Source organism: Netta rufina (assembly GCF_964035555.1).
Source record: "Netta rufina genome assembly, chromosome: 8".
Classification (NCBI taxonomy): domain Eukaryota; kingdom Metazoa; phylum Chordata; class Aves; order Anseriformes; family Anatidae; genus Netta; species Netta rufina.
The window spans coordinates 23169349-23196159 of record NC_140131.1 but is presented as its reverse complement, the minus strand read 5'-3'; the positions used below and the strand labels follow the sequence as shown (position 1 = coordinate 23196159).

Here is a 26811-nt window from a genome sequence, read left to right as displayed (position 1 = left end):
CTACAACTTCTGCTTTGATGGAAGTGTTTTCCATTATACAGTGTGTTTTCCAGTCTCTTCACCATTTTCATGGCTCTTCTATAAACCCTCTCCAATTTTTCAGTGTTTTACATGGAGCTTGACCCACTACCGTTTTTATCAATGTGAAATCGTTGCTAGGAAAAGCCTTGCCTTTGTCCTGGCTACTCATTCACATTCTCTCTCTTTCAGCCAATTTTAGAGTGCACGTGATGACCCTGAAAAACTAATTTGATTAGTTGAAAGCTAACACAGTGCAAGAGAGAAAAAAAAAAATTAAGAGTGCTCCCTCCCTTCCCCCTGGAGGAATCTGTATGGAAGAGTATCACACAGACCCCATGCTGGATAGCTGGAAGGACAAAAGTAACCAGGGCCCAGGACATAAAACATCCCTTCAGCTTCCCTAGGGGATTTTTCATGGTGAATATTGTCAGGCAAGCTCCAAAACTTTAATGGACAAAGGAATAAACTTATACATTTTTAACATCTCGCTGTATTCTTCAGCTTATGAGACTCCCTGTACTTTTCACGCTCCAAAAATAGCAATCTGCAGGAGTTTGCCCGTGCCAGCCTAATGCTGGAAGAGTGCTGGGGAGGCCAGTGTATGCCTAATAATGTCTCCAATATGACTAAAAGTGGGAAAACAAAAATACAGATTTAAGAACTACACCTTTCTTTTAAAATAGAGCAGAGGGAGAGAAGAGAGATGAGTATTTCTCTGTTTTTGGACATCAAGCATCAGTCAAAACTCTCTGTACATGGCCAGACAAGTCATATTCAGAGTTCAAAGAAGTTCAGCTCTGCCGTGTTAAACAGGGATGATTCAGAAACAGAAAAGTTAAAGATATTTAGGTGGAGTTACACTAGCAAGAGAGAGACAAGAATTTCAAAGGAAAAATCCAAAGTACTCCGAAAAGTTCAGCAATTTCCAGCATTTCCATAATTAGCTGTACTAGTTCAGGCTGCAGCTCGGTAACAGCAGGCTCCTTTCTTTTCACCCTTGGCCTCTCACTGCCAAGATTCCCCGTTCCCAGCCTTTCCTTTGCTCCACCACCACCACTTCTCCTCACAGAGCCCACGCTGACCAGCCCGTACCCACACACGGACTAGGCCTTCCTCCCACCTCCAACCTCCCCACCTCAGCCACCAATTCGGTACACAGAGCCATTTAGGATTTAGGTTTCAATTTAAAAAAGAACAATTCAAGGAGCTTCATTAACCAGGCTTTTCTGAGGGCTGAACTCTAGCCACTGAGCACCATCCCTCACTGCCGAGTAGGAAGGCCTCAGATGAGGATCCTCCAGCAGCGCTGCCTGAAGAACACCCCAAAACCTACCCACAGTTTGATTTTCAGCAGTATTGGACTGCCTAATTATAAATGAAGACAGGTGTTTAAATGCTTAGAAACCTGACCACCAATATCCACACACACAAACAGGAACCTTAATGCTTTACACTAAGCAAAAACACTACCTGCTATTTGGCTCGTTCCCTGCAAACCCATCTCTTATTTCACATCGTTTTAAAACCTGGCCACAAGGAAAGCCTCACAGACCCATCACAAACCATCAGCTCAGCAACAAACCAGCCCTTACAGCACAGGTACCTTCCATCACAAGCCTGGAAGTAACAGCCCAGCACCAAAAGGCTTTTATCACCGGTTTTCAGCCAAGAGATTTCAGCTGAAGCCCACCGTACTAGCTGCCTACTGCCACATTTCAGAGACTTTAACACAGTGACCTACACAAACCATAAAAACCAAAAAAAACAAAAAACACTTCCAGGTGCCAACACAGCATGTCAGCAAGACACAGGGGAAGAAAATGGGTAATTCACACAACAAGTAGGTTAACATCTCTGAAAACTGTTTCAACAGAGGTGGACAAAAGGTCTTTCTGCACCTAGATTTGTGCAGGAAGACTGTTTTCAGTCTCTCCATGCAGTAGTTTTAACACCAGCTTCTCTTTGCAGCACGTTCCTGGAACAAAATCACCCAAACCAGTCAGTATGCCACCATGTATCACTAAAAGTGGAGGGGAAAAAAGAAACCAAAAAAATACAAACACCCTTCCTGTACTGCCTATAGAAGCTCTGCAAATGCATCTATGTTTATAAAGAAGAATCTGACTGGTCATAAAAACTCTCATTCATCTTTTGCATACATTTTAGGACTGTTATAACCCCCAAATCAGTCACTTCTAAATAGATGGGTTCATTTCAATCCTTTTATACCACTCTCACCAGCTCCTAAAGTCTGTTTCCGAGGCCTCATCACTCCCACTGCTTTGCACCCTTTCTCCACAATGCTTCCACCTGTGCTTTCCCTCTCCCCATGCCTCCTCCTCACCCATCCAACCCAACTAATAAGCCTGTACAACTCCAGCCAGAGCTAAGGACCTCAGTTCTGGCACAGCACGGGCAGCAGGCATTAGGTAGGTGTGCCCAGAGCCAGCAAAGCTTACCAGCTCACGTGCAAGGCAACTGGGAGCCAGCACAGAGGCACCGACAGAGCTGGCTCCAGGCCACAAGCACCTCTACCAGACTTTCACCATCTGATCCCTCCTGCCCAGCAGATCTTGAGGTTCTTTAAACCTTCTTTCGTTGCGGGTGATCCCCCTCCTGCTCCATCTCTGCAAAGCTTCCAGCAGCCCAGGATCAGAAAACACTCCAGGTGTAGAAACTGCAGCATGACAAATGTTTTCCATTCACAGCTGAATCCCAACCAACAAGTTTCAGCTGAACTGCTCGCAAGAACATCTAGTCAACACTGACTACTCCAGCAGGTAAACAGATTCTGGATCTGAATCATACTTGGCTACCTAGCAGTTACAGGAACAACCAACGCTCCGAGTCCTTCAGCAGCTGGTTGAGCACAGAGCAGAGAGCAGCAAGCATCAGCGCCTGCACCGCCTCGTGCACGGTTCACAGGAGCACACGTTCTGAGCAGCCTGAACAGGCACCTCACTGAGCTCTGCTTCGTGCAAACTGTGCAACACTGAAATATATCTGATGAAATAGGTATACCAGCAGATACAGGTTTTAAAACACTGCTACTAAAACACACATCCTCCATTTACAGTGAGTAAATATTCTGAGGTCACGAAATCCACAGCTTTACACAGAGACAGCCTGAGGGAAGGGGTCAGCTCTTCTTTCCTCCTTTGAGCCCCAGCATCTCCATGCTTCAGGAGTGTGTCATCTGCTGAGTGACTCAGCAGTCACCTTGCTGATGAGGACATTTAGTAGGGAGCAGCAGCAATGACCATAAGTAGCTTGTCACCAGGAGCCGTGGAAATTCAGAGGGCTACTCCACAGCTACATCCCTCGTTACCAAACAAAGCTTCTGAGGAAGCCAAACTGACTAAGTCAGAAGAGTTTGTTATTTTTTTCCAAAACGTAAGAGCACATTAAAGCCTCAGCAGCACAGCATCAAAGTGTAAGTTCCCAAGGACAGCAAGACAGCATAAAGATCACTGTCCTCATCTTTACTGTGTTCTCTGCATGCACTTACATATGCATGCATGTATATATTGGAAAGTCATCCACTATCTCAGCCAAAACACAGAAAGCTTAACATCAGGGCATGCAGCATCATTATTTAATAGTAATGCCTAAACCTAAGTTTTTGTGTTTGTCTCACGTGGACATTTCTACAGCCTACCTATGCAGAATTGGTCTGCTTTACTGGATTTGGACAAGCAACGTCATATGTACATTTTCTGTATTATTCCAAACTAAAGCTTTTCAGGACAATTCTTTAGTCAAAAAATTTGCTTGTTCTTCTCCCCCTGTGAAAATTTAAAAGCAATATTTTCTACTGCAAGTAGAGAACATGCAGACAGCCTCGCACTGGTGAGACTGCGCTCATGCTAGAAAATACAGAGGCACTGTATTTACTGGGACTTGATGCAAATACTGTCGTCTTTTTCTTTTGGTCAACATTAATCTTATGTAGTTCAGGATGTATGAAACTTCGATTTCTTAAAAGTCAAGCAGTGAAATAACACCTAGTTTCAAACCAACCATCACAGCTTTCAGTAGTTGCACAAAACTGCAAGAAAAGTGTTTTGTCAACTTGAGAAATTGGTCATCAGTTCTGAATATATCTTTTCATGGCTTCAGTACGGTTGTATGACTTCTTGTCTGCATGTGAAAAGCCTGGAAGGTGAGCAGCATAACCACAGGTGGAAATGGTTACCCAAGGAACACAGACATCAACACAGAATGTACACACAGCATCATTAGCCACAAAGCAAGACAAGCCAGCAGATGAAACTAAAAGTCACTGTCCTAGCATAAGCTGAGCGCAGCTTCAAGGTCTTACCCCTGCTAGGCATCAACAGGCGCTTCTTCATGTTGCCTGACAGAGCACAAGTGAACAGAAAAGAGAAAAATATCACATCAGCAACCTGAACAACAGCAGTTTAAAAAGTTCTTAATGTTAAAACAGAAACAGTAAGATATCAAACGTCTGTAATTATATTTCAGATCAGCCATATATAATGTTAAAACTAAAGGTGAAAAATAAGAAAGATTCTGTTCAGCTGCATCAAAACTTCAGTGCAATTATCCTGCACTATGACAGCGTAATTCTACAGGAATAAGACACAGCAGGAGAGAATCCATTTTCCCTCTAAGGAAAAGCCTGTAAGGGGACGTAACTTAACTTTTGCTCACCCCTGGGAGGCCAGTAGAGATCTCTCCCGCTCAGAGCCACCTTGAAAGCTAATAATTCTACTCCCCTGCTAAGGAGAAATACCCCTCCATGTCCTTACTCATGTCAAGACATTTGAATAGGCCCTTTTATCCTCATCTGAGGAAAAAACTGCACTTTGTCTTCCTGACAATCTCAGGCAAGAACAGCTCTTCAGAACAGAGCCCTGCGTTCCATGCCAGAACATCCTGTGTCTACCTCCCACTTCAAACACCTTCCCCATGCCTTTTATCCTCGGGGAGACGAAGCCCACATTTCACTGAAGAGTTCTCAGTGACAGGGCCAACAGAAGCGAACGCTCTAGTTCTGAGCAAGGCAGGAGCAGGTTTATGGCACGCCAGGTCTGGCACTTCTGACTCCCTTACCTAATCAGTAGCCTGCCTCTCACACTGCCTCTGGCAGCTTTTCTGAAACCCAGGTGATCCACACATTACAAAGCCACCTGGGAAGCACACAGCTACTATACCTACAGGTTAAAAAGCTGTAAACCTCACAAGGAAAAGGAAGCATCTCTGGAAATGGCTATAAAGGTTTTCTTCATACTGCTCATTTAAAAAAGTAAAAAGGAGGGAAGTTCCTCTCTCACTGCCCCACTTGCAAGGTTGGTCCAGCTAGGCAGAGTTCCACTACCATGGTAGCCTTACGTGCATGTACCACCCAGGCAGCACACATCACGTCACACCCAAAATTAGAAATGCAACAAGCAACTTCTACGAAAGGGAAAGAAATAAAACCCCTACGAATAATAAACACTGAATTTATATCTAAGGCTATGATTTTAAACAATATCCTTGCATACTGAAAGGACAGAATAAGCCTACACAGACAATAGACATGTTGTAGAAGAATATTTACCATCCATTCCATTGTGTTGTTCGTAACTTCTTTTTCCCAGGATAGTTGGGGACCCATTATTAATGACAGGCGTAAACTTGGCAGGAGTCAGATTGTTGAGAGAACTGGATAAACTCTTTGCAGGATCTGGTTTCGGAGGACACGGATGAGATTCTGTGGTGGAACAGCAAGGGGTCACTTTTATTAATGAAGATACTGGAATTACAAACCTGAAAGCAGCCTGCAAACTTCCACAGTGACAAAGTATACTTCCCCTTATACAGCAATTACCTCAGTCAGTAATTTTGATTGAGGATTGCTATTTATATTGATCATTTTAAGTATATTTAGGAATTCACTTCTACTGAAGATGTTAAAATCAATTTCCTAACATCCACTGTACCACATCACTATCCTAAAATAAGAGTTGATAACAAGAGCACCTTGTATTTATTTTCAAAACACTGTTCTCCAATAATTTGGTATAATTTCTGGCCTGTTCTATATTAAAAGCCATCTTTGGGCAGTCACACAGCACCCCTAAACTCTGAGAAAATGACAACTTTACCAGGTTAGCAAGGTTTATAAAAATATAGTTTTTAACCGGCTGAACAAGTGAGGATACAGAGCACCACTAGAAAGAGCACAGAGCCTGAATTCAACCTTTTGGCTGAGGCAGAGACCAAGCACAGGCTGTCCAACAGAAAAGGTTTCGAGAAAGTTACAACTAACAGCAAATGAGAGCTTCAAATGAGTGGCTCTCTCAGCCCCAACAGTAGGGTAACATATGATGTAAAGTATATTGAGCTCCAAAAAGAGAGCTACGTTCTCACTAATCCATCAGCCTCCCTTCACTTCCTTCACTCCCCTCTCCCTGTGCAACAGTCACAGATCCTGACATGGTGCTACTGAATTTGTGCTCAGGTGAAATCTCAAAATCTATCGTGACATGCTCCACAACTATTAAGAGCGGGATTTTAGTCAACAGCAAAAAATCTCCCTTTATTTGCTTTATGTGGTCGTGCCATACATACCCAAAGGTTTCCCAGTCTGTGTATCTCATCAGTATTCAGCACTTAAGCACAACACTCAACAGAGAAGCAGTAAATATTTAATAAACCCTCAGCCTTACAATATTTCATCAACAAAAATGTTCAAAGAAACATAAAATTAACTCCAGTGTTTCTTATCAGAGTAAAAAGGCAATCCATTTCCTTGATAATCTGGAAGCCTTCAAAGGACCATGGTCCAAGCTAGCTCTCCGTGGTTAGACTCCTGTTAGACTGCTGTTACACCCTCAGACTTGGCTTCAGGGTATCTCTAACAACCAGCAGCACTAGGGAAAATTATTTGTAGTCAGAGCTGGTATATCATGTTATCTGGCTGCCTCCAACACGTAAAAACTTACACTAAGGTCCTAGACAGAGCTACTTAGTACTCCGCCACAGATCAGCTGTGAGAGAGGCTCAAGTATTCAAGAAAACAGTAGAAAACAAGATGAAAATTAAGATGAACAGAAGCATATGCCCCATTGTCTGGCTCCTACGCAAGAACAGCCAGCAGCTGATTCACAAGCTGTGCTAAACCTGAAAGGCTCCCTGGAGGACCCAGCTGTAGTAACTGCCTTCAGGCTGCCCTAACATTGCAATAACGGACTGACCAATTGTTCCCAAAACATGACATTTATGCCTCCATTAGCAGAGGGCAACCTGTCCACACATGCATGAGACACCACAGCAAACTGTGCCATGTCCCACCCCTCATATAAAAAAGCTTCAGCTGCAGCTCAGCGAGCCCACAGTGGACTGGAGCAACTAGGGTCTGCCAGACAGGAAAAGGGGGAAGTTCATGGGGAGGTCTTCCATTTTATTTATTTATTTATTTTAAATCCAGAACCAGCATCTAAACCCAAAATAAAAGGGAAAAAGAAAGGGCTAGCAGAATTAGCTAGTAGGTTTTCTGTTTATTTTGCAAGGGTATTTTTTGTTTGTTTTTTTAAATACCTAAATACCGGAGTACTGCTTCTAAAGGCTTTCGAACCACTTGCTTTAATAGCAATGGGTTTTCTGATGCCTCTGGTAAACGTGCTGTGCCTGTAAAACAAACAAAAAGAATTAGAGGGCAACGACACTTAGATATTGTAGTAGAACTAAGTGAATAACTCAAGTGTTCAGAAAGAGCTTTCCAATCAAAAAGAGCATTTACAGGTTGCATGCATGTCTTGGCAACAGGACGCAAATGCAGGAGAATGCTAAAGGTACCAGCAATCAGGAATATTTTAGAACAAATAACTCAGGAATTTTCACAGTATTTGTCTAGCCTGTCATCAGTTAGAACACTCCACAAGTAGAGCCAGGTTTTGTGGGAGCACTAACTGAGAGCAAAAGAACACCGGGAAGCTGCAGCTCAAACTTAAATACGTAAAGGAATCTCAAAGGGCTCCTTTGCCCTTTGCAAGTAGGTGCCAGCTGCATCACCACTCACATTCTGCTTTGATTGCTGCGCTGTTAATAGGCAGATAGGGATGTCTTGCAGCATGCCAAGGGCGTAAGATATCTCGACATAAACGTCTGGCAATTCTTGTCAGTTTTGTTGTATGGAGATAAAAAGCTTGTCGTGTCTTCATAGCAAACTTGGGGCTCCCACTGTTTCGTACTGGCACACCATGAGGACTCTAAAAATAAAGAAAAATAAATATAATTTTGAAGAGCATGGCTTTAAAGAACAGAAACTATATAAAATCACTTTCAACTCCTGATACACAGACATATGAACAGCAACAGTATTATAGAAGAAAATATTTTCAGCACGGCTATTTACCATTTCCTAAGTCTTACCCATCAACAGTTTTCTTCTGAAATGTTTCTTGGGATAAAACAAAGGTAAACATTTTCTCTTCACAGTTATGTAGTCAATTCTGTACTGTCCTCAATTTTAAAGCAAGGATTCAAAAGCCAGGCCAAGAGAAGTTGCCTGATGCTATCACCTGATTTAATACTTACAGAGTCAATAGCAAGACTCCCAAACTTTGGGTGTTTAGAGTTGCTCTGGATATATAATGCAAACTCCTTATAACAAATCATTTGTAGGAGGGAGAACACCACCAGAAAGCAGCTGTATGGCCAATTTACATCACAAACTCACTTCCCAAAGCAAACATTCAGCATGCAAGAACTTTTTTTTTGTCTCAAAGCTGCAGAAATTTGTTAAATTCTTACTCTGAACTCAATTTACAGAGCAGGCAAGTATTCACTACATGTAATAAAGAATAATACAGACAGACATTTATCTAGTACAGAGAGCAAAAGCAGTATCTTTTTTAATAAAAGCAACAAAGTAAACCAATCAAATAATGAAAGTTGTATCTTGTTATCTCAAACCTGCCTATGGGCGGAAAATAAGAGGAAATTTCAGCCTGGGAAGAACAAGGATTTCCCCTCTCAGACTGTTTGCATACTTTTTAACTAACAAACGAGCTATAGGGCTAATAAAACCTGGCAGCTATCTCGGCAATTAAGTAGCTTCAGAGGGTAAACAGAATGCTGGAAAGGACAGTGGCTAAAGAAAAGAAACAGAAAAGGAAGGCAGCAATAGGAAAGACTAGGAGAGGGGAAAGAAATAATCTAAAACCAAAGTACACTGTGTACTCTCCTTCTATCCATAGCTGCCGTTGTGACACAGCCATTCTTTCCAGTCAGCCCAAGATACAATGCTTCAAGACTAAACTTTCTCTAAATTCAGAAAAATTGAGATTTTTTTTTAATAAATACAAAAAATGAAGCTCACAAAATGCTTAATCAAAGACTAAAAAAAAAAAAAAAAAAAAAAGAGGGTTAATTGAAAAAAATAGGAGGAAGAAGAATAACAAGATAAGGGATCTCTAAAAAGCTGCTAGCTGATTGGGATATCTAATTTTGAATGTGCCTTAGGAAAGGGAACAGCTTTCAGGAAATAATGAATTCCTTTATGGAAAATTAGTCCTCTTCCTCCTGCAGCAAAAATCATGGAAAGAGAATATCAGAAACATTGGCTGGCATTCCAATTTTTTTCCATGAAGTTCCTGAAGTTATCCCATGTATTTGATGGCTACTTTGCTAAACAAATAATGTGGGTTTTTCTTTCCGTGGGGGTGGTATTTCGCAACAAATTGCATAGAGCTGAAGCTAACATGCCAACTTTTGCAAGTGATAAAAAAAACGAACTCAAGAACAACAACGGAGGTTGAAGGCATTCTTTTTCTTAAATATTTAAGAACAGTGAACAATTGATAACAAATTACATCACCTAACTTTCCAGACAAGATCACCAAGCAGCCTTTTTTGCTGATACCTACCAAATTATTGCGGTTTGGTCCTGGTCTCTCTCCATCTAACCGTGTTGGCATTTTCAAGCCACCGTATTTCTTCCAGTACGTCCAACAGGATGCACAGAGGCGACACTGCATGTTAGGGGGACCCCAAGAATACCACTGGTAAGACTGTGTGGCTAGAGATAACAAAGGTGGAAATTATATATATCCTTAAACAGGATCACTTTTCAGAGCTTATTGTCTTTAGAACTATCATAACAGAAAACCCACACAAAGACAGTGCAAATCTCAAACAGACCTTAAAAACCTGCTGATGGCTTTATTGCCATCACCACTGTTAAATGTACTTGTTATTTCAGTGAAATCAATTACATACATTAAAACCCTTTTAAAACATTAACAGAAAAAATGCTTACTAGGATGGGAAAACACCCTGCCAACAAAACTGAAAGCTCTCGTTTTGCTAGACTAATAGACAATTTCTGCAGGGAAAGATGGAAGATTCTCTCCAGGAACTCCCCAATACATTAATTTTACAATGGAAGAATGAAAGGTAAGTCTGTGACTTGACTTCTTGTGCTGTCCTGCATTCCAGCATCTCTAAAGGCTTCCCATAAAAGAGGGCAAGCATTAGTGTGTGAGTACCAGCCAGCAGACCAAATACACTGATATCCCATATTTTGGGATCTACTTTAAAATAATGAAAAAATTGCCAAGTTCACAGCTTGGTGATTAAAGTCTTTGCTCAATAGTAAGTGTCACATGTAATTGTAGGTAGCTAACTCCCCCTTAAATACTCCACAATTATATTTATGTAAAACCAGCAACTCCAAACCCACTTTTGCTGGAACGTTGCTATATCAAAGTGTCCCCCCACCATTTCAAAGCCTTCTCCCCCCTGCTCCCTCCTCCCAAGCACAGCATTTACTTCACTGCTTGCAATACAGCACTCGCTCTCTGTGCACGAGTGCCATGTCCGCATGTCACTTACTATAACAGCTTTCACAGGCCCGTCCTGCTCCCGTGTTCTGTGCCTGTACTCCAGTACCATTTACCACTCCTGGTTTGACATTATTTACATTGATCTGGTTGGGGTTTGGCTTGTTACTTAAAACACAAAGCAAAAAGGAGGACAAACATTAATCAAGGCATGCAATTTCCTAGGAGACTTAACAACATGGCCCAAAACATTTGAGATTGAAGACTGAAATTTTGTTCATCGTGTGGCTTTCAGAACAAGGAGCTGTACTTACCAGCAATCCGTCTTTCATGAATACACTCCTCTATGTCCATATTACATTAGTTCAATGCCATTTCAGAGACAAAAACCATTTTAAAACAACAAACCACTGAGGCAAGGGAGGTATCTTAATTACAGTCCTGAACGTTCTGATCAAGCTAGCAAGAAGATCCTATCTACAGATCTCTCCCTGTCCTCAACATGAAAGATGTTTTATGTGAATCTCCAAGAAGCAGCACAAAGGATGGAGAATGAGAAGCAGGCAGAGGAAGACCCCTGTTTTATTCAGGGAAGGATAACCCTATGCTACAGTCACATACATATTTTCACATTGCCTTACTACAAAGTAATTACATCTCCAGACCTAACATACAGAGGTGATCAGGAATACGAGCTTTCATCAAGTCTTAATCCATGATCTGAGCTTTTCCTAGGAAACATCTAAGCTTCTGCTAAATGCAGAAAGTCCAAAAGTTCAGCAGCCACAGAACAAGAAGTCCATCAACATCTGTCATTAATAGATGCTGATATAAAAACATCGCCTCCGCACATCTCTGTATGCTGCTGAAGGTGTTGGAAGGAACAAAAGTTAATGGTAGGAGCTGGGAATAGAAGGACAAACAAAACCTTGGCATAAAGAACAGTACGAAGAGTACAGGCACTGCAGGGGAAGATGCCAGAGAGAGAAAAGGAGACATTCACAAAACCCTTGGCATGGGAGGGAACAAGAAGCACAGCGAATCCATACTGCGGGGACAGGACGTCTGGGGAATGGAAGAAGGTGGGACACACAAGAAGTTTCATTGAAGTAGTATACACAAAGAATTTATGAAGACACAAGGACTCCAAGCTGCTGTGAGGAGCTCAGCTAAGAGAAGCAACAAAAAGCAGGCAGCCTCTGGTGTGGGTTTTTGAATATAAGCCCAAGCTCTAATGCCAATTATGTTTCACCCATACTCTCTTACCTGAAAACTCAACGGAGTGGGCATATTCTTTTTATTTCCAATCAATAAACTAGGAAATCCACATATTCAAGCAGAAATACCTTAAAATGGGCTCTGTGAAATAAGTTTCTGAAAACTCATTTTCTTACACGTCAGCCACACCAATTTAAGTGGCCCACAATACGTTATGGCTCACGGCACCCAGCATTTTGTTCCGGAGTGTCACTACAGTAACCTGCTGCAGCACAACTTCTGCCATGAGTCACTAGCAAACCCCACGTGAAAACACGACCGAGATGGTGCAAAACAAACAGCCCTCACAGATGCAGTTACCAGCCAGGTTTGCTCCACTGGCAGAATAAAAGACTGGAGCAAGGAAAACTAAAGGCTCCACTCTGAGTTTTACACCTTGACATCAGGCACGTGGCTTCCCATCCATACATCAATTTATCCTCTGAGAAGCAGCACGACAGGAGTTGGAAATCCATCAGGCAGAGCACAAAAAGGCTTTGCTTTTCAAGCAGTGTGCTGGAAGCCCTGATGGGTGCAGTTGTAAGCAGCTGAGAACAGGACCAAGCGTTGGCATGCTCAGCCAGAGCGCCGGGTTCACGTGAGGAAAGGAGGCTGCTCTCCTCCCAGGAACCCTTACCAAAGGTGCATTTCAAACCCAAGTGAAAGCAGTGCGTGGGTGAAAGCCGCTCCCCAAGATCAGCACGCTGTAGCTGTGACAGTAACTTCACGCTTCAGATTTCGGAAGGCTGCAATGAACGGAGCTGCGACAAGCACCACAAAGTGTCCTGGCCCCAAGCTGAGGTTAAGCACCACGGTGGGTGACCATCAAATTTAGGCAGCTGTTTTCATCTGACGAGAAGCAAAAAGCCCTCGATTGTTGGTGATTTGTTAATTAAACTTGTTTGATATCACCAAAGCCTGCTGCAGCTATTAACAAGAGAATTAGATGAATAACTGTATGAATCATTAGGCAACTGATGAAGCTGAAGTGAAAAATGCAAATAAGGTACTGAGAATATTGATGGTGTGGTAAACTATCATTTCCATTTCTTAAATCAGGAGTGGAAGCCTTTTAAATGGGTTTCAGCTGTGATGGAGCACTCAGTTATGCTAGAAGAGGGATTACAAAGCACAGGTTTCTGGGCTGCTATGCAGAACAGCCTCAACTACAGAGATGACGATGATAAAGCAAATGCAGAAAGATGACAACCATCATACGCTGAAGCCACACCACAAAACAAACAAACAAACAAAAAACAACAGAAGATATTCCCAAGCCTTACAGAACACTGAAATCCCCTCACTATATAACTACCATTTGAGCCACAGAGCAGTAATAAAATTTTAGTGGTAAAAGTAACTATAAACTTAACACCATCAGTGAATGTTTCCAGATATTCAAGAAAACACAATTGTTCTGCTGCATCTCGAAGTAGTAAGAAATAAAGGCTGAGAAATAAGGAATAGGAACAATGTTTAATGCTATTTAGGGAACATTTATGCTGTCTGCATTTAGGCATCTAATTCAAGTGTCTGGATTCCTTATCCAGGCACCGGAGTGGTGAGCTCTCATCACAGCTCTCACGATTCTAAGAATGGGTCTAATGACTGCTAGGCAATGCTTTCTGAAAATTAAAAGCTTTCTCCAACAATGTGGTGAAGGTCACCGTTTTAACTAGCACAGCTACAGAGAAAGACCAGCATTACACTTACAAGTTTTCCCTGCTACAACAGACCTCTGCACCATTAAGCAGGGAAGGAGAAAAGTCCTGCTCTTCAGGCAGAGGACAACGAAGAAACACATAAAGGAATCATCTTCAGCTTGTTAAGCAGTCTCTCCTTGTAGTGATAGAAAGCTTTGACCAATTTCCCCGTTGGCTTAAAAGAGGCAGAGGAAAACATTCCCCTACTTAGGATGTTTGTGAGGCAGCGTTCATGGGTTGTGAAAGTGCTTTGAGATTCTTGGATAAAATATTCCAAGCAGAATGCATTAATTTGCATTGACAGATGTAGTTAGAATTTACATTTTATATCAATATATTTTAGAGACTGGGGACTGTATTGGGCAATTCATTCTTCCCTTGCTGTTCTTACCACTTCTGATATCATCTAGATCAAAGCAAAAGAGAGGAAAGCCGCACAAAATTGCGTGTCTCAGCCTTCACGATTTGCAGATGTCCTAATCCCAAAAAGCAGCAGCTACCCAACCAGACTGTCATCGAATAGAAGCAAGTAACAGGTGCACAGGAAGCCCCTAAGATGAGTAAAAACAGAATATGAGTTCCAAAAAGGCTTGAAAAATATGTCTGGGGACACACTAGAAGAAGCAACACTGAGACCGGAATGAGAAAGCTCTGTGAGCCCTACAGTCACAGTGGTGGATGGCAGGAGGAAAGGAGTAAGAGCACTGAATTATACATTCAGGATTCTGCTACTGATTTATTTATCACAATTCCCATCTAAAACATTTTTTCAGTATTAACTGAATGCAGAATTCAGTTTATTTTACATCTTCCTTTCACCACAGAAGCATATTGGTGTTTTCCAACCTAAGGGATGCCTTACAAACCCACGCTTAGAAACAATGGGTTCAGCCACATCGACTACAGACGTCTGCCCCAAAACCAGGGCTCTTCTTGGAAGAAGCACAACAATTTATGTCCAACACCTAGGATGTTGCCTAAGGACCTGAGAACCTCACCTCAATTACCTGCACGACTCTGCACGGAGTACCTAGCCTCTCCATGATTCACTTCCTCATGTTACAAATTTGCAGTACACTCTCAGGCCAAAAAAACATCAGCTATAAAGTTTCACTGATAGATCTTATCTTTCACTGTATAATATGCATGTAGGATGACAAACCAACCTTGAAGGTTGCTTCTGTTGTTTTTCTTACTCTTTTTCCCCCTCCCATCGCTCTAGATTTTTCTGTTAACATCATACAAACAAATGAAATCCCTATCAGTGGAAGCAAGCCAGGGACAAAAAATAAGGTTGTTTGAATTATATCCTTCTGGGTCTCTCTTTGCAAACAGTTTTACACCAGTTATTGCTAGAATGTTTCACCCAATCAGCTGATATGCTTCTGCACAGGTCATGTCACCTCCAAAATAAATTACTTGATGTAGCTTGTCACAACTGGATCATTATGGTTCAAGCCTCAAAACAGGAACGAGCTCAGTAACACGATAAGGACTAATCAATAACATTGATATTTAGATCCTTACACTGTGTATTGCTTTTACAAGCCAAGAATATAATCTTTTTCTAGGTCACAAGGTAATGCAGATGCAATATGTTCCCTGTGTGCCGGATCCTGGACTGAAATTCATGTAGGAATAATCCCAAATGTTAGAAATGCGTAACTGTTGCACATTTACAGGTTTTAATAGGAAAAAAAAAAGGCAGCAGAAGCATTCATGTGCGATTGTCAGGTACACAACTGCTACTTCTGATATGTACAAAAGGATATTGAAGAAGGAGATAAATCTGACACCCGTTTTGTCAATTAACATGCGAGTTAAGGTACAACACTCACAAAATCAGCCGTGGCTGGAAATCAATGCAGGAGACAAAAATAGCAGGCACACAGGTAGAGAGAGACTTTTCCTGAAGCAGAGAGGTAAGCTGCTGATTTGATTACATTCGCTAGATAGCAACAAGAATTATCTTGCTGAGATACAGGGTGGAGGGATAAGATACCACTCCAGACAGTCATTATCAAGTGAGCACTGTAACCTTTCAAATACAAAGCCCTACCTACACACATTATAATCCAAGAGCAGCAGGAAGACTACCAGGCTTTGTCATCTGCAATATCCTTTTGCATTTGCAGTCTAAATTACGCTAGCTGTTGCTTTACAGGCTTATCACATTTTGAATTCATGTTTAATTTGGTGTCCAGAGTCCCCCTGCACAGTAACACCCTCCATAAAAGGCAATACTGTTGAAAAATTGCATGACAAGAAATCTATTTGGCTTCACACTGGATCTTACATCTAATTTTTGGTAAATTCACGTGAGATATATTGACACATTTCAGTTAAAAGAGAGGCAAAAAAGAAACCAAGGATCCTGTATTTTCACAAGAAGTAAGAGACCATCTTGCAAGCTGAACACGTTAAGACTTCATTTTGCCTTAATTAACAGGAATACATAGTAAACCTTCCTAATTATTTGAAAATAAATAAGAGTAAAGGAGTTATTAGGAACATGGGAACATGTCTGGAAATGAAAGATGAAAAGAGGAAAGGCTGGGGAGATTTGAGTTCCACATTGTAACAACCACTGACTGGGTTATGCAGAGGGAACATAAGTGAAGAAGCACAGTTTACTAACAATTAATATATGTGTGTGTGTGTGTGTGTATGACATTAGGAAACAACTATGCATTCATGCTCCACTGATGACAATAATTAAGAAAACCAGATGAATTACTATTAAAGAGTTAATTAGCTATCCTTTTATGCATGACTGTAGTGACCTGCTACCAAGTTCCCACTCACTTTCTGTATAAAAATAAAAATCAGACAATAAGTAATGACTGCTTCAGGATGGCAACATTATACAGTATGAAGGAAACGAGCAACGTGACAGCACAGCAGCATCCTAACCAGAAACGCCCTCAGCTACCCGTGGAGGAAATACCCCGTGCTCCAGAAGCAGCAGGTCAGCTTGTGGGAGCAGCTTTGTCTTTTGTACACTCATAAGCAGCAGCACAGGCATACTGGGAGGAGTGCTGCTTTGTTCCAGGCAGCTTTGAAATACAACAGCAATCGTGTTGTCTTCCACAGGACTCCAACTTGTTTATTAGCATCTGGGTGCTTAGCATTAACTCAGCTAAAATAAAAAGGAATTCAAGCCTATTTAAGCATCAGCAGAAGGCTCATTATATTGGTAACCTAATTTAGTAATTCTCTGACATTGTTTGTTCAACTATGTCTCTCATTATATAATTAAAGCTAATATATAATACTGGCAGGCCATGGAAACTGCTACACCAGACCCTCTAATGAAATAAAACACAAAACAATACAGAAAGATACTTACTAGTTGGGTATATACACTTGTTTTAGCTTGCTTTCTGCTTCTGCCGCTTTCAATCGTTTCTTTAAAAAGAAAAACAGAAAAAAAGTTAGTATAAAAAAAAAATAAGGGCTATTTTACCTGGGAGTAGAGTCACCTGTGAAAACTTTAGCACTCATTAGCAAACAAGTAAGTTTTTCAATTTCACTGAGCAGCTATCCTTTTCCAACAGGAAAAAATACTCTGAAAACAATTGTAGGTAGTAAATGACTACAGACACAGCACTTTGAAAAAGTTAACGAGATTACAAAACTACTATTTAGACAATTATTTTTTTTATTCCCATTCATTCCAATACAAATTCATACACTGTTTGCCCCATAACCCTTTATCTTCCCCTGCAGAGGAAGATCCAACGTATCAGCCTGTGCTTGTCCTCTTTGATAATATGCAACAACTGGATAATAACAAGGACAACAAAACACCTTCATCATTTTTCCCCAATAGCTGAAACAATTTAAAGGGTTCGAAGGAAGACTTTTTTCTGCTAATAGTTTTTTTTTTCTTTTCTTTTTTTTTTTTTTTTTTTTTTAAACTGATTGAAAACTGACTCACACTGGAGATTTTCTTTAAAACTTAAAAAGCCTACAAGCTTAACTAAAAACGGCCACACCAACACCCAATAGATTTGTTAATTACGGTAGGTAATCACCTCACACTAAACATGGGCAAGCCATATATTTGCAATTTCTAAAGGTGAAAGGCTTCAGGTAGACAAAAACTACTTGATCATCCCCCTTGCAGACAAAAGGAAATAACCCCAGGCACAAATCTCAGGGGCCAGGTAGCAAAGAACATTAAGGGGATGAAAAGGGAGAGGTCAACTCCACCAATCAGCTCCTTGTAAAAGAAAATAAATTATATGTACATATAGATATAATATATGTATATGTGTGTGTATATGTATATACACACATACATACACACACCTTTCCCAGGAGACATTAAGGAACATCACAGAGATGTTCAGTGAAAAACATGCACAAAAAGTAGCCTTTCAGAGCATGGGTACACAATTTTGTCTCTATATGGCCTCATTTTGATAAAACCCACCATTAACTTCCATCCACACTTCTGGAATAGGTAAATTAGAGGGTCCTCCCAATGGGACGTAGAGGAGCAATTCCCCCAGAACCGTACAGCTCCTTTCCTTTCTGAACATGGCACAAGAGGAAGACACCTAGCAGGAGCTTTACTAACTGGCCAAGAATTCCTTTTATTACTCAAACCTTCACTTTTTTTTTTTTTTTATATAAAGAGAGACATTCGAACGTTCATATTTTTTCTTTATTACACAAATTAAATGAATTTAGGATGAAAGAAACCTCTGGAGGCCTCTATGCCTCTCCTGCTGAAGCAGGGTCCATGCCTTTCAACATCCATGTCAGTACCAGCAGCCTGCAGACAGTAATGATGATGTTCTCCAGACAAACCAGCAATGCAGTGTTTGCTGGGGATTTTACACATATCCTAGGCAAACAGATTAGTTTAACTTTTTTCAAAATTCTGACACTTTTTGTGCTTTTTATTTCTATGCAGATACTGACTTTTGCTTTGGTTATTTTCCTTGAGGAAAAAAATGCCTCGAGGCTGTTCACTGCAAAAAAATAGGACTATACATTTTCTCTTTACAGGGACACTATGGACACATAAGAAACAATGAAGTAAAAGCTTCCAGTATGCACGAAGCTCCCTTTGATCAGAGGGGCAGTCTTAAGCAACAGTTCTCCATTTGACAGCCTGACAGTTTCTCACCTAAACTCCCTAGGCTCCTGAAGAATTCCCTCTTACCTTTTCCAGCAAATAATAGTCAATCCATCTTAGAAATCAAAGAATGAAGGTGTCAGACAAGAGAACAAGGACTGAGAAAAACAAACAGCTATTGGAAGGTATTCAGAGACTGGGAGTATGCCTTCAGAAAGCTGCATCCAAAAGCAGACTTCTTGCTTCCCAGGTTGGTTGCTTCTGCTAAATCTGGTCTCAGGCACAGGCAGCTACCCCAAAGCTGTCCTTGAGAAAGACCAGACAGACCTCATGGAGATGATACTTATCAATCCTGCAGCCTTGGAGCAATCAACAATACAGAGGTTCTCCCTCCGTATAGAGTCCAGAAATTCCGAGCTGGGCATTTTCAAAACGCCTTCCTCAAGTTGTTTTATCTAGGCATCAACAAGTGCTGTGCAAGTAAGTGGCTCTCCAATAGCACCAGAAACCCTTCTTTAACTTCCAGACAGATACTATCCCAAATAGTATCCTTCAACGGATATCCCAAATCCTCCTTCAACGAGATGCATGGTCATCTTCATGAGCTGAAGGCAGCTCAACGCTTAGCCTGGACTGGAAAACAAACCTTCTTCTCCTGTCCTCCCCAGGAATTACAAGGAAGTCTACCATCAGGTGCTGATAAATATCTCAAATACTGCTTGATGAACCTTGTACAAGAATCATATTTCCCTGAGGCCAAAGCAGGAAATTCAGGGAACTTGCACTGCTAGAGAACTCTTTTGTTTTGTTTTTGAAATTTCCACTAGATATCTAGTGGAAATTGTTGGGGGGAAAATAGCTGCAGTGTTCTTGACAAAAGCTCCCAAGGGCGCTATCTAGAGACATTATGTTGTGACAGTCTTGGAAATCTACGAGCAGAAAAGCTCCATGCAAACACAAAGCATATCCAGCAGCTGAAATATTCTGATATCCACAATCTGAAGTCATTTGCCTCGGAGGCATGGTTAATTTAGCTTGTTAAGCAACATTTTCGTAAAGAGTGATGAATGCTAACCTCACACCAGATTTTGCTCATGACTGATGAATATGGTGCAAGCTCTAAGCTAATAAATGCCACAGGTCACCTGGGCCTGGCAATGCCCCCTTTATCTCCTACAGCTGCCTTGAGATCGAGGCACAAGCCATACGAGATGTTCTGCCTTTATTACAGAGCAGGATACCAGGATACCAGAAGGTTCCACGATGTACTGGGGCTAAGACGAGGTTGGTTTTGCACTAAGCATTTGTGGCCGTGGAGAATCAATAGAACAGATCTCAGGAGCTTCCTGTTCTGACAGTGACTGAAAACAGAAGGTACAAAGAAAGGTGCCCGACACGTAGTCCCACACAACTTCAGCACAGCCCCTTCACAGAGAAGTGCTTTGCCAGGTCCTTTGCCAGTTACCAATTGATCTGTGCCTGAAGCATATTTATGCTATAAATTCTTAATGCTGCTGGATGTAGTTATGAATGTTCTCATCCACAAAAAAAAACAACACCCCAAGCATTTGTATCTTCTTCTAGAAGCTTGGCCTAAATGAAATCTTTTGTCTCTGTGAGTTATTTATAAATGCATATCTTAAGTATATCCTCATACTTACCTCATATTTTCCCTACCTATAACAGGGAGATGTTACCAACTTTTTTTTTTTTTTAATCCCACAGAGACCAAGGGATTAAAATACTTTAAAATCCTGTACATTCAAGTTGTTGCAAACACCTGTCCATCACGTAGCCTCTCCCCGGATTTAACATCTTTCATTCTGGAGTTTGAAAGAGTCTTAAAACGTGGCGTATCACAGCAAAGAAACGTTTGTGGGAACTTTCTAAAAAGTGAATGGCTTATGAAGTGAAAATAATAGAAGAAACCTAGGAATGCAAGAGATATTTCAAGGTCCACAATGCAAGAGTTGGGTTGGTAGATGGTGCAGGGGCAGCTCAGATACTCTCTAATACTTAGCTTCTTTTGGTTCATGCTGGGAAAGAAGAATAGCCTCAAACTTGCGCTTTCTGGATTTAGGGGAAAACTTTCACACTGCTTTCCTGCCCCCCAAAACACCTCTGAGCACACACACGAGTGCTGCCGGGAGGCAGGGGGGAGGCAATTAGTCCACGATGCAGTTGGCAGAAGTGCTTCCAGCTGCCTGAGCTCCTGCAACACATCTCAGCACTGGCATGCAGGAACTACAGCCTCTGTCACTTGCTTGCCAGAACTGCCATAGCTCCATGTTACTGTAGGCTTACTAGGAGGTGTTTTGGGATAACACGTCCTACGTCTGTGGAAAAGCATTTCTTTGATGTTATTTCTATTTTCCTAGCACATGGTACTTTATGAAGGCTGGTACGTTAAGATGTCACACACGGCTCTTGGCTAGGTACAAAGGTTAGCTTTCCTTCATAAAGATGTTATCTAACTGCATCAAGACTTACCCAGAACTGCACCCTTTGCGCTCCCTACCTCATGCAGTCATATTTAATGGCACTTGCACTTTCTCCATTACTTTCTCCTTTACCTTGTTTTTCCAACACCGTGCACACCTTAAAACTGATTCTGTCTCTTCCTCCTAATTCATCTTTGACATGCTGCAATTTTAAAATGGGACTTCCATGTAACAAAAAGACAGAGTAGATATTTGTAATGCTTGATTTTTCTCTTCGAAGTTTCATGCTCCTCAAGCACAAATGAAAAAGTGAAGTCTAACTCTAAAAAACACATACAACTAATTCAAATTTGCCACTGCCATGCCCTGAGCAATTCTGAAGCGCACCAACAGCTGGAGAGTGGTATGCTTTAAAGGTTTCAAGACTTCCCCTCCTGATACACAAAACAGCAGCAGCACTTAAATTTTAAAAACCAAAAATCATCCTGGAACACACAACTGCATAACAACACAGATTTCATTTTGAATGAAAACACAGGCATGCCCAAACATCACAGAACTTCTAAAGAGCTTTGGAATTGCTGGGGAAAGCCACCACCAGCAGTTAGCCAGTGGATACAATTTCAAGCCTGTCCAAATCAGAAATACGTGCTCTTGTGAATTGACACATGAAATCTGTCTCAAAAAAAAAAAAGATTAATTCAAACAAGATATGGGACACTGAATTTGGAATTTGGCCTTTCCCTCATCTTCTTCAGGAAAACTCTGAAAGGGCAGCTTTGGAGATCACTTTGGACATAAGTTCAGGACCATGCATCGGACCATGATTTCTGTGCCGACACTGCAGGAGAATTATTCCTTCTAGCAAGTCTCCGCTTGGAGGGTTTGACCTCCTCTTGAAGTGACTGAACTTCTAGTTAACGCTGATAAGTGTCGGAAGTAAGGTGGAGTTCAAGCCAAATAGAAATCACTGTGTAAGAGATCCAAGAACATGCTCCAAAAGAGGTCATTTTGCATCCATCTCACATTATCCTACCCACAAGACAAGGAAGTGCTATATTAAGTAGGAATACCAAGCATCAGGCCTTCTTTTTCCCCTCCATACAAGCACAAACACTTGTGTATGCTGGCACACCTTCTGCTATTTATGTCCAGATTGTTCTGATTACTGGAATTCTTGGTTTAGGCTTGCACAGGACTCTGCACTACCCTTACTGTTCAGTTCTGAGAAGAGGTCTTTTGGGAAAGTCAGCTCAAAATTTAGCTTCCTCGAAGTCCAGAAACAGATAGATTCTTCTTCAGGATTATGACAGAGTGCTTTCTTGCTCCAACAAAATCTCAAAGGAAATACAGAGGGAAGTAAACAGTTCCCACTAACTGGTTTTCAAAACAAGCAGTTTGCTTGTGACAAAACCTTCATTATGAACTGGTATAATTCACAAAAATAGACAGTCTAAATAGATGTTTTTAAGTGCATTCAGCCAAAGAGTCTACAAGAATGAGCAAGTTAAGTTTTCTGGTTTGTTGTGGTTTTAAGACAGTAACATACGGACTTAGAAGGTACTTTAATCATCCCCTTAAAAGGAGGACAAGTGAAAGTGAAACAACTCAGGATACACACTTGTCATAGCCTTACTTTGCATGTTTTCAATATCTGAAGTATGAAAATGCTGTTAGCCCCAGAACCATTTTGTGGTATTAGGCTAAGGAGAGAATTCACACAGACAAAACACCGAAGAAACAGATGGAAAAAATGGTGAGGGATGTGCTTTGTCTAAGACTTAGGGCACACCAAGTAAAAAATAAATGCAATGCACCATTATTTCAAATACAACTCCCTGTGCTTTCTTGGTGGTTATATATAGATAGCTCTCCCAGGCATTTTATAAATGTTTAATAGTATTATTTGCTTGTACAATCTGGGAATTTGAGATGAGGTCTTCAGCTCAGTTCAAACTTAATTGATGTGATATCTCTGTTCTGCAATTTCTACCTGTTCAGCTTATGCTCATGCTCTCTCCTAAGTGCACAGCCTCTAATTGGAAGTTTTCCCCAAGTCCCACTCCGTGGTACACTGCTGGGCAGCACACGTGAGGTACAACATTATCACCATTACAGAAAACTCACTGCATAAGAATACAGCAAAACAATATAACAAACTGTGCGTGGGGGCGTTACGTTATTGCTGCAAGAACAAATAAAGCTTTTTATGCAACTATCCCCTCTGCAATTTTGCCTTTATAATAAGAAAGTTCATAAAAGTGGAAAGAGCAAAAGAACTTAACTACTTCCTAGGGAAAGCACCATTTCTGTAGCGGTCTCGCTTTCCACAAAACATTTACTTTTTCTCTGTTGTCTACAACTGGAAGCAGCGTCTCAAGACCTTGATCTTACTGCTGCATACTACCACCCACCGTGCCCCTAACCCTCCAGAGCCCTCGGGGCTGAAAGCAAACACCCGGACCACAATACTAACCTGTCTCCCACGGTATCCAAGAGTGGGCACCAAAAAACCTGCTCTCAACCTCTTGTTTCTCAGCCCCCACACAGTTACATACCTTGAGATGTGCCGAAACAGAAACTTCAAAGATGCAAGTGTATCATCTTTTGCCTCTAACCGTTCCTAAATCCTACTACTGCTTGCTGGTTTGACTGCACAGGGGTGATATTTCATGCAACAGTCTATTTAAGATTCTAGTTTTCCCTACCAGACAAAATAACTTTCCTTACCTTTTCCAATACCTAGCACATTGCTAGATGGATTTTTATCTTTACAAGAAGAGAGGTGAGATAAAAGATGCACAGAAGGAGAAGACTAATTGATTCATCTCAGTGCAAATACTGAGTACGGGACAGGTTGAGTACACTCAGCTCTTGTCTCCTAAATAGCTATAGTCAGACCGTACAGCAGCACTCACTGTACATTTTTTCTCCACCACAACAGCTTCCATCACTGTCCCACTTTCCTACCAAGCATTTCCTTATCAGAAGGAAAAATTTCCATCCAGTAATGGACTTGGAAAATATAGAAAGGAATGAGGATGCAACTATTAATGCTGCTTAGTATTATTTAAAAAAAATAAAAAATAAAAAAATAAAAAGGTAATACAGAATTAATTCAAAAAGTATTCTGATTTGTCCTGAGTCGCCCTCTGTAATTTAAGCAGTACTGCAATCAAAAGATCACACCGCAGACCTTGGTGGCCAAGTACATGCCAAATACTGGTCAATGCCCCGGGCACTAAATCTTTATCATAGGCTGAGTATCTAATGAAGCAAGTCAAGGCAGGACATTTCTGAGCCTACACTTTTTGTAATACTTTAAATAGATGCCTAAACATTATACTGATAATTACCATAAAAAATACATTATGTATTTCTCCCTTTTAATTAATTTTCCTGTTAAATATTGTAAGTATTTTTCAGTAACCGATATTCTAAAACATTTTGCATGCTTCTTGCATTGTGCTTTCATTATTTAAGGTACCAAGCAGCCTTTGTATTTAAACAAGTAGGAGATAAAAATGACTGTAAACACTAGTCCAAAGTTGATTCTCAAGTATAATGAGTCTGGGAATTTGAGCCATCAATGCTTCCCAAACACTCTACTTACAGCGCTTCCACGGGGGAGATTCCGTGCATCTGCATTCAAAGTCATGGACAAGCAGAGGTGGGGATACTGATGATTGCCTGTTGTACAGCAACTGCCCGCTCCCCCATAAAAAGCTAAAACTGAAATTACTGCTGACCTTGAACCGAGTTACTGGCAGAGATTAACTCTTCCTCAAGCTACTGAATTCCAAAACAGACATTTGAAAGCTCCAAGTAGCAGCAAACATTAAAAAAAAAAAAAAAAAAAAAAAAAAAAAAAAAAAACAAACACAAATGCCAACGCCACAAGTATTTATCTACAGAATGGCTGATGAATTTAGTGACGAGATTATTTGGTGCTTCAGATGATTACAGAATCCACCTATAGGAAAGGCTGAACCCCACAAAGAAGAACAAAGCAACTGCTTGGTTTCAGTGGCAAGTAAAACAGCTTCTCTTGGAATGAGAGAGGTGATTCTGACTCTTACCTGCTGAACGTATCTGTCTGTCGTTTTCCACATATAGTAATATTCTATTATGCTTGTTAAGGACTTCCATGGGAGCTAAGGACATAAAGGAAAAGCAACAGTCACTGCAGGGAGCTGGCACACAGCCTCACTGAAATTCACAGGATTCCTGTGACAGACAGCTTAAAGCAGAGTTTGCAACTACTAACCCCGCTAGCAAAAAACCAGACAGTGCCTGTTATCTCCTCAGGACGTTAGATGCACATGGGCCCCATGATAAATTGCATGGCCTTTCAAAAAAAACAGTGCTTTCACTGTAGAAACGGAGCAGGTTACAGGTAAACCTTCATGCTGCATTGGCTCCACAGTAAACCATTCAAGAGGCACAATGTGGAAGGGAGCCCACTGGCTGAGACAGTCCTGCTGCTTGAGCAAAGGCTCAAGCAAGAACCAGTTATCACAGTTCCAATTTTCTCCTCTTCTATGTAGCTGGCCCATAAAAATAATAAATTAATAACTACTAACAGAAATGTGCCGTGCCAGCTGTTCTCTGCATGAAAAGCACAAGGCTTTCAGCAGGACCACAGAGTGTTGTGCTGCTTCCAAGTCCCTCCATCTAAAAGATTAGAGCACGGGACAGGCAACGCTGACACTACTCGCTTTGTTCTGAGGACTCGAGGCGTGATACAGTGAAACTTGGCTCTCTTTACAGTGCTCCATTCAAACTGCAGGCTGAACACCTAGGGTGGAGACTCAGCCGAACTACAGGATACTTCCCCTGAATGCCCAAGATTCCTTTTTTAAAAACTTTCACAGGGCCTTTTTTGAAATAATGTAAAAGCGACTAAATTTTCATTTTTTGGAAGGCTCAGTACTCCTTCAAACACAAATTAATCTACAGTAGCCAGGCTGTCACAACACTTTCCCAAATCTTCTCCCAGCGGTAGTGGAGCAGGCTATTTTAAATTAACATCTCTGAAGGAAAATCTATCATCGGTGATTTGAAATTCTGATTGTACAGCAGGCTGTCTTCAGTACGAGGTCTGCCTTTCCCCCATTCACTGCAAGGCACATGCTCCAGTTCAAAGCCCTCCTCAATACGAAGGAAACCAACTCTGTTTAGACAAGCTGTAACCCAGCTCTGCCACTGATCAGACCCAGTCGCACCATGTGGGCCCCCGTTCTACTTACAAAATCTTGCTGAATGTCAGTGAAATCTTTTCCGTATTTTTCTAGTGCTTCCTCAAAGAGGTTTGCCTCCGAAGCAGACCACTCCTCCATTTCATCTCTGCACAGGACTGGCCCACCTTGTGGCACAAGCGCAGAGATCGCCTTGGAAATGTCATAGACATTTTTGTGCAAAGTGTCCATCGCATGGAACTACGTGGTCATAAAAGAGAAAAACAAACATTAGGACAAGAATCCAGGGCGAAAAATGCTTAGCAATGA

At 41.3% G+C, this 26811-nt stretch overlaps 1 protein-coding gene across 3 annotated transcripts in view; it reads right to left on the bottom strand.

Moving 5' to 3' along the window:
* The window catches only part of MTA1 (metastasis associated 1), an 80753-nt gene that overhangs the window by 14479 nt on the left and 39463 nt on the right, over positions 1-26811 (bottom strand). For all 3 annotated transcript variants that reach the window (XR_014618645.1, XM_084290726.1, XM_084290727.1), the window contains exons 9-17: positions 26554-26742; positions 25384-25458; positions 17124-17182; positions 10867-10982; positions 9900-10051; positions 8051-8240; positions 7570-7659; positions 5588-5740; positions 4343-4378 (exon numbers count right to left, since the gene is read on the bottom strand). Coding sequence is in view for 2 of the 3 variants with exons in the window: in XM_084290726.1 (XP_084146852.1) it covers positions 4343-4378; positions 5588-5740; positions 7570-7659; positions 8051-8240; positions 9900-10051; positions 10867-10982; positions 17124-17182; positions 25384-25458; positions 26554-26742 (1060 nt within the window). In the remaining variant the exon portion in view is untranslated. The remainder of the gene's footprint in view (positions 1-4342; positions 4379-5587; positions 5741-7569; positions 7660-8050; positions 8241-9899; positions 10052-10866; positions 10983-17123; positions 17183-25383; positions 25459-26553; positions 26743-26811) is intronic.